The sequence below is a fragment of the Fukomys damarensis genome, unplaced genomic scaffold (assembly GCF_012274545.1).
Source record: "Fukomys damarensis isolate Sample0158 unplaced genomic scaffold, DMR_v1.0_HiC HiC_scaffold_19, whole genome shotgun sequence".
NCBI lineage: Eukaryota > Metazoa > Chordata > Mammalia > Rodentia > Bathyergidae > Fukomys > Fukomys damarensis.
Window position 1 is genome coordinate 35259352 of NW_022900931.1, and position 8487 is coordinate 35267838.

An 8487-nucleotide genomic window follows, 5' to 3' on the forward strand; every position below is an offset into this window, starting at 1 on the left:
CCAGGGCATCGCACACACTCACACGCGCACGCCGGCCTCCGCACACTTCCGCCTGCCCGAAGCCACAGGGCAGGGCTCATGCAAGGCCCAGTGGGGGCCGCGGCCTCCTCGTGTGCCCTCTCGCACCACGAGGCAGGAGCCACACATCACGAGCACCATGCACTCGGGGCCTGAACACACTGCGCCGCTTCACTGCGTATTTTTAGAGACAACTCGGGGATGAGTTTTAGGAGCCGAAATCCAGGAACGAACCGACATCGGTACTCTCTGAATGAAACCTACGCAAATCGGAAGACCCAAATGAAAAGGAAGTAAAGATCAAGCCAAGAGCCTACGAGTAAATAGTTGCGATTTCTGCCACCTTCGCAGCCAGGAGTAAGAGAATCGTTTCCACCTGGGACCAGAGACCCACTCCAGCCGCTCTGTCCGCCTCCTGGGGTGCTTCCCCTCTTCCTTCCTGAGCTACGTGGAGCGCGGACAGCCTCTGTCCGTCTGCCTGTCTGTCTGTCGCTATGGAAAAGTAACCAGAACGAGCATCTCCACAGTGAAATGAGGGGAACGGCTGACAGCCGGGGTCACAGAAATGTAACTTCCACTTCCCGCAGGCGGACCCCGCCCCGCCCTCATCTCCGAGCCGGGTGACTGTCCCACCTGAGCTAGAGCCGGGACCGCGGTTTGCCCAGCTTGGGCCCGCAGATGAGCAGAGTCAGGGACGCGGCCATCCTGCCGGGAGTCCACGGTCTCCAGGGCCATCGGTCTGAAAAGACAACGAAGGGGAAGAAGAATTAGGACCTCGTCCGAAATAGCTGGAATGAGTGAATTCTGCGTGTACCTAGCTTTCTGACATTCATTTCTGACGGTCATCGTTTTTGTTTTTGTCATTTTTTTAAAAACAAAATAGTTCAGCAGGGTCCTAACTCTCAAGGCTGGAGGAACATTTTCTGCTCACTGGATAAGAGCATTATCAATGAAATACTACAAAACACTTCATAAGAATGTGCTTACTTAAAAACTTAAAACAGTCAGATGTGGTGGTGCACACCTGTGATTCCAGCACTTGGGAGGCTGAGGCAGGAGGATCATCGTGAGTTCAAGGCCAGCCTGCACTATGTGAACCCCTGTCCCACAAATAAAATAAAACTTAAAACAATCTTATAAGAAAGCTTCCTTAATAATTATTTTAAGAATTGTTTAGTATGCATACGTGATAAAATTAGGTTTTCTTATTTTATGTGGAAAGCATAAGTGTTCTATGACTCAAGACCTAGTGCACCTACTTTATATTATGGTGTGGTATGAGAAAATTTCCCCATCTTCTAAACTGATTGCTGTTACTACTAAAAAGTTTCTGACAAGCCCCCAAACAAACTGAATTAGCAAAGGTTAAGTACTTTCCTGTAGCTCCCCACTTATTTAAAGAGAATTTCATTTTTCTTTTTCAAGAGTCTAATGTTTCCAGGGAAAATTACAGACATGATTCATTTTCCTTCTGAACTCAATTTAAGTGAATGGCTTCTATGTGGAGTCTTTCTAGAAGGTAAGCCCATTTTAATACATTTCACTCAATTTAGAGAAAATACAGCCAGATGTGGTGGTGCACACTTATAATCCCAGTACTCTGGGCAGCTGAGGCAAGAAAATGGCAAGCTTGAGCCCAGCTTGGGCAACCTGGAGACGTGCCGAGATTCTTTCTCAAAACCAAAAAAGGGCTGGAGATGTAGGTCCGTGTGAAGGCCCTAGGTTCAATCCCCAGCACTACAAATGGGGTGGGGGGGTAATAAAGTGCAAACTACTCTCCTCTACTGTGTACCTTCTCAGATGTCAAAACGGCAATGCATTTTATCCACCTCACTAGCCTAAACATACGTCTAGAAAGTATGCAACCCATTTCAACCTTGAGAAGCTTTTTTTTGTTTGTTTGGCACCGGCGATCAAACTTGGGACCTCACACTTGGGAGGCAGGCGGCAGAACCACTGAGCCAAAGCCCCAGCTCGACCTTGAATAAAAATCCCCAAAATGAGTTACCAGATCCCAGTCTTTCACCTGCTGTCCTTTGACTAATCTCTCTTCTTTGGCATTTCCCTAGCCGTCTCCTAAATCTGTTCCTTTCTCTACAGGTACTCCACACAGCCCTCTAACCCTGAGAACTGACTGTGAGGGTTCAGAGCAACTCTACCAAAATAAACACCCACAGCCTCCATCGGAAACACCATTCCCTCGGCAGTCTCGGGTCCTTTTCTCTCTCATTAGTCCAGCAGCGCCTCTCTGGCCCGGGAGAGGACGGGTCATCACCTCCAGACGGGACCACGTCTCTCTCCCGGAGACTCTCACAGAACACGAGCCGTGGCCATGAGAAGGAAGAACCGGGAGGCGAGCGGGAGGGCGGCTTAGAGCATCCGACACAGCTGGGGCTCAGGAGTCCGTGCTGCAGGCGTCTCTGGAGTGTCGGCGCTGGGGAGCTTCGAGGAGACGCCGCCGGAGAGGATCCAAGCGCAGCCTTTCTCCAAAGCACTGCGCCAAACAAACCCTTCCGCATGGCTGCCCATCGGAAACAGCCTGAAGAAGGTTGCCCTGTACCACCTTTCCACCGCGGTACAAGCTCTCTTAATGTTCTGCCAAAACCTGAGGCTCAACTCGAAAACGACATGCAGAGGGCCTTCCCTCGCCAGCTCTTCATTTTTGAAACACTCGATCAGCACCATCTATCTAACTGGCTCTCAGAATCCAACAGTGGTGCTGTGGCCCACGTGCCGAAGGAGTCAAAGCAGGATCACTGGGCAACTAAGGGAATGACTTGTTTTCAAAATCAAGAGTACCATTCTCAGCTCCACACTTACTGAATCACACGGGGGGTTTAATAGTTTATATCCAAGTGATTACAAGGTTCACTAAAATCTGAGAAACACTTGGTTTACTGGTAGACCAGAAACGGATATAAGTCACTTCCTAAACAATGTGAGGTGTGTTATGTAGGAAATGCTTTGAAAACACGGGTGGAAAGATGGAGGCACCTGAGGATGGCCCACCTGAGTGCTATAAGAAGGAAGTTTTACCACACTGAAAATAAAGGCTGGGCATGGTGGTGCGTGCCTGTGATTGGAGGACTGGAGAGGCTGAGGCAGGAGGATCACTGTGAGTTTGAGGGCAGCCTAGGCTACAAAGTGAGTTCATGACCAGCCTGAACTACGAAGTGAGACCCTGCCTCAAAACCCAAAACAAATGGACATATGAACGCCCCCTACTCATTTCACTCAAGTAACTGGTGCGTCTTTCCCCAACACTGTACTACCCTCCTCCCACGCCTCCGCAGAGAAAGGGCCAGGCTCCGCCCTGTCCCCAACCGCCAGGCGTAGGGCTGCTCAGGCCCAGACCCCAGGTGGCCGCAGCAGTCCCAGCCCGCTCTAGGATGGGCCCCAGTCTTGGCCCAGATGCAGCACAGCGTGTCCCTCGGCCACGGCCTCAGGGACCCCTTCCGCTTCAGACTCCCCTCTCGGGGCTGGCCGCATGCTGCGAGCGGCTGGGGCAACGCTGCCGTAGCCCTGGTGCCTCCCTCCAGCATGCGATGGGGTCTGCATCTCCCCGTCCACCTCGGGGTTTGCGGGTATCCCCAGCGGTGAGTCTTGCTCCCCAGCTTGCCCGGCGTGGCTCTGGTCCGCCTTCCCCCCGGTGCGGCGCCCTGGACACTGACTGTGGACCGGGGGCAGGAAGTCAGCCAGAGCAGGACCTCTCCGGGAGGTGCGAGGCCTAGCACTGCCCGATGGCCTGAAGATGCGAACACAGCGGGAACGGTACAAATCCCCCTGCTGAATGTGATCTTATGTGCCTCAAAGTGTAGCGACTAAGATTTTTCTAAAAAAAAAAAGCTAGCTCCAACGGAAGAAACAATGTTCCTAAAAGTAACGACAACAACAAAAAGCCTTGAAAAAAATCTATTTAACTTTCTATAGAAAGCTGGTAGACTTCCTCGTGTTTCACAAAGTTAGGTGTAAGTACAGCCTAAAGTAAGGAAGACCACTAAAACCGTGGGGACTCCTAGTTCTACAGTCCCGCCGGCCTGTCCACACTGTCAACAGACAACTTTCCTAACTTTGTTTTTGAGACAGAGTCTTGCTATGTAGTCCAGACTGGCCTCGAACTTGCTCAGTCCCCCTGCCTCAGCCTCCCTAGTGCTGGGATTCCAGGCGTGCCTCACCACTCCCAGCCAAGACGGACTAATGTAAATATCATCGACCCCGCAGGGCCCAGCGCAGCACTGAGTATGTATGACGGGGCAGAGCGCCTCGGCTGAATGTCTGAGCAACTGGAGTGTGCAGCATGAATGTATACACGTGTGCACACTTACATGGGTGTGCACAGGCGGGTCAGCAATTAGTTCACGGCTCTAGCTTTCAGCTCTCTAGGTGGAACCTTCAAACAAGCAAAGAACCAGATCCACCTGCCTCATATTTGTCTTAACGTGCTTTTTTTCTGCCACATTTGCTCATTATTAAGACATTTATAATCAATTCTCTGCTCCTTCACTTTCTTCATTTATCCTGCGGTAAAATCGTAATATTGAATAGGGGGACGGTAACGTTTATTTCTAAAATATTAAAATCCTTCAAAACTAAACCATTAGAAACAGTCTCATTTATATAAAACTAAAAACAAGCAGAACAAAAGCCCCACAGAGTAGAGGGCTGAAGACAACTCTGCATTGCTTTGCTTCCGTCTTAGTGATATACCCTTCCGTTCTCTTCCCTAGGAAAACAATTCACAGACCTTAAACGCTGCACTCTCTCTTGGGTTATCCTCCACTGAAGTGGAAGCCGTGTGCTCTCTCGTCAGACACAGACTGAGTGCGGCTCAGCTGCCGGCTCTATTCAGTGATATCTTTATCATTTTTTAAAATTCCACTCAAGCAACGCACTTTTCATTGACTTAAATTCAGATATGAATCGAATTAACTCTAAGCAAAATACCAACAGTTCCTTCATCCAAACCCTTCCACCATTAATTTTACACGTGTGAGGGGCCCGCTGTGTGGCCCGGGCAGGGCACTCACCTATGATGTGTAAGGTCCTGGGTTCCACTCCCAGTTCCTCCCCGACAAAAGTGATTGCCAAAGGAAGCAAAATTGGCAAAGGAAGAAAAAGAGGAGCTGAGAGCCGGTGAAGGAAGGAACACAGGCTGCTCCTGAGAATGTCCGGGTACTGCGCCAGCAATGGTGGCACTCAACCGGACACTCTGCTCGGGGTCCCCCAGCTGATTCTCTCCAGACTCCTGTCCTGCCATCCCAGAAACATTTTTGTTCTGTTTTTTTGAGACAGAGTCTCACTCCACAGTCCAGGCTGGCCTTGAACTATGTGGCCCAGGTGATCCTCCTGCCTCAGCCTCTCAAGCGCCGAGATTATAGGCATGCGCCACCACGCCCGGCATGAGTCTGCATTTGACCCAGAGAAAATGACGTGTAAACCACGGGAAACGGTGATATATTTGCAGCAACCAGGACCATGGAACCATAGAACAGAGAAATGACTGGCAACCTCTGCGGTGCCTTGGCTATGCTCTCAGCTTTATTTCTTGAATAGTAATGCGCTCTTCTAGTTCAAGAACAAACAGAAGAAGGCACTCAGCGAAGCGCAGGAGTGGCCCCCACTTCCCCTCCGGGAAGCTCCGGCTGAGGCCAACAAGGCTTCCTGCCACCCGGCCACAGAAGTCAAGGGGAGACCAGCCCTGATGGAGCGAGGCGGCCCCACCACCTTGACTGGGTTTCCAGGGACCCGCTGCGTTCTGCTCGCCGGCAGAGCCCACTGCCCTCGTCGCCGCGGGCCTCCTTCCTGAGCTCTGTGACACAGCACTTTGAAGATTTTCCTTCAGCTCAGCCCTCTGCGCTGCCGTCTTTGGCTGACTCTCCTCCCGGACCCTTCATCTGGTGCCCAGCTCTCCGCAGCCCGGCCCAGTCTGCCCGGCAGCCACCTCCAGGACCCCGTGCCTACCGGGGACCTCTCCCTCCCTTTACCAGGTGGCACCAGGGGCTCACACAAGTGAGCACTGGAGGTTGGTTTTGCTGTGAATTTGACTTCTACCGCTTATTAGCTGTGTGACCTTGGACAACTGCTGAAATTATTAAACTTCTTCATGCTTGCTCTTTTTTAACTCTTATTTTTTGATATGGGGTCTTTCTAAATTGATGAACTGTATTGCTCGGGCGAGGCTCAAACTTCCGATCCTCCTGTCTCAGCCTCCCAGCATGTGTGGCTCAATTTCTTCTTTCCTTCCTGCCAAATCATATTGTGAGAAAAAAGCAAAGAAGTGAATGCAAAATGTCTAGCTGGACCTGAAATGGAGTTTGGGAGGTCTGCTTACTCTGCTCCAGCAATTCTTCCTCCTAAATACCCTCCCTCCACTCGTTCCTCTCCGCCCTCGTGACCGCTGCTGTGACTCCGATCCGCTTCACTCCTTGGGTGATAAAAGCAGTCAGGCCTCCACGCAGTGCCGGCCTCCCTGCGGTCACTCCACTGACCCCTCTCGACTTGCTGTAGTCCCTTCCCCGACCACCACACTCAGTTTGAAATGCAAACATGCTGCTTCCCTGCTTGAAATCCTCCAGGGTCCCCCTTGCCCTAAAATATCCAAAGTTCTGAACATTTAAGGTCCTTAGGCGGAGCTCAAAGAAGTCTGTTGCAGAAGTGTTTAGTCCGAGGTGTGCCCACTCCTACCACGGCAGCTCCTCACGTTCACATTTCCTCTGCAGGGATCTGTGACGCAAGAGTGCGGTTTACGTCTGTACAGACTCCGCACACTTGGAAACCTCAGCTGCTTTCTAGACTACCAGTCGCGTCCCAAAATGCTTACATTCTTGGGACAGTCTCTTATCAGACAGACAGGCTGAGTCCAGCACCTCACTCCCAACCCCACAAACCGGGCTAGAGCTCATACGTGTTACTATGTTCCCATGACAGGTGTCATGGCTGGGTGGTGTCCCAAAGCCTCATGCGGTCATAGGTGGGCTTCTCAGAGGTGGCTGTATCTAGAGTGTGTGACGCTGGGATTGACTTATAGTGCAGTGCTGGGCTCAAGGGCACTGGGATTATGGGTGTGAGTGCTGCCGGCCCTAAGCAGCCTGGAGAAGATATAAAGGATGGAAAGACCTGTGATTGTCCCTTGTTGCTTTGCTGCCTTCTGCCCACCATGAACTGTTTCTCCTCTGTAATGACATCCTGCTTGGAGCAGCCAATTATGGGCTAAAACCTCTACAAACTGAGCCAAACAAGCCCTTCCTTTTTTAACTTTGGGTGTCAGGTATTTTGTGTCAGCAACGAGAGAAAAGAAATAGGACAACAGCCTGAAGACAATATAAATTATTCTATTTAGCCTAACTTACGCCCTAGAATTCATTATCATGTTTCAAACATTTGACCTTTAAATTTTTAAGTGATCTCTTTAGATCTAAAATCGCTAAGAAGGTACAACCCATTTTCTGGGCCCCTTTCGGTCTCTCTTACAGAGAAGCTATCTTTTCTCTCAATAAGTACTTCCCCCCGCAAATCACTAAGGATACTGACACCATGCCCTTTATTCTACCAATTTTCTACAGAATGTTTAAAAGTTCTATCTGCCAAAGGAAGAGCCGGCAACTCGAATGTTCCTAAATCTGGGACTTACTGTAAACTACTTCCGCAGTGAGCCTGGCTCAGTTTTCTAGCCTAACAGTCGTAGAGAAAAATCAAATTAGGGGAAACAAAATCAGAAAGATATTTATATTGGTAATAATCTGAAACTTTCGCCTCTTTTTCATGAAATAACAACTCTACACAAGATTTTTGGGTTTGACACAGGACCTCGCTGTGTTTCAGGCTGGCTTCCAACATGTGGCGATCTTCCTGCCTCTGCCTCCACCACCACCACCAGCACGCCCAGCAAGATTTTAATTCTTCAGTGACTCACCCCTGTAGGCATCTACCATGCAGTCTAGTACCTACGGGGTCTGGAGTTGTTAAAACTCATCAGTAGAGGCAAATTTCACCAACTTTCGGGGACAGTGCCAAAGCAAAACGACCAAAAAGCTCTTCTGTGTTCATCCATTCGATAAAAATTTATTCTCAGTCTTACAAAGATGCAAAGCATCGCCGTCATGCTGACGTCACGCTCACCAGGGTGACCCCGGGGCATTTGGGACACCGAGATACCTGGATTCACGACGCCGTGATTCTCCACGCGTAAAGGGCGACGCGCTAAGCACTGCTCATACGGAATCAAAGCCACCTAAGCTCCTGTTTACGCAGCTGGGCTCAGAACAAGCAGTTCTAATAAGCGATTTTAATAATTACATTTATCGACCAAAACACGGTTCCTAAGCCTAAGTTCAGAGTAAAGACGAGTGTCAGTGACGACCGAACAGGCGCTTGTTACAAAGGAAACCGGGGAACAGGAGAGGCCGGCACCCACGAGCAGACTGCAGCCGCGCCCCTGCGCTCGGGCTGCCCCGGAGGAGGCGGTGCGCT

The 8487-nt window shown here is 50.4% G+C and overlaps 1 protein-coding gene across 7 annotated transcripts in view; it reads right to left on the reverse strand.

Annotated features, from left to right (window-relative positions):
* Positions 1-8487, reverse strand: part of Crem (cAMP responsive element modulator) — a 63502-nt gene that overhangs the window by 46345 nt on the left and 8670 nt on the right. For 6 of the 7 annotated variants that reach the window (XM_033765659.1, XM_033765656.1, XM_033765657.1 and 3 more), the window contains exon 2: positions 652-757. In XM_033765659.1, the coding sequence (XP_033621550.1) occupies positions 652-753 (102 nt within the window). In that variant the 5' untranslated portion in view covers positions 754-757. Of the gene's footprint in view, positions 1-651; positions 758-8487 lie in introns of those variants that run through there. The other variant, XM_033765660.1, reaches the window with a different exon arrangement.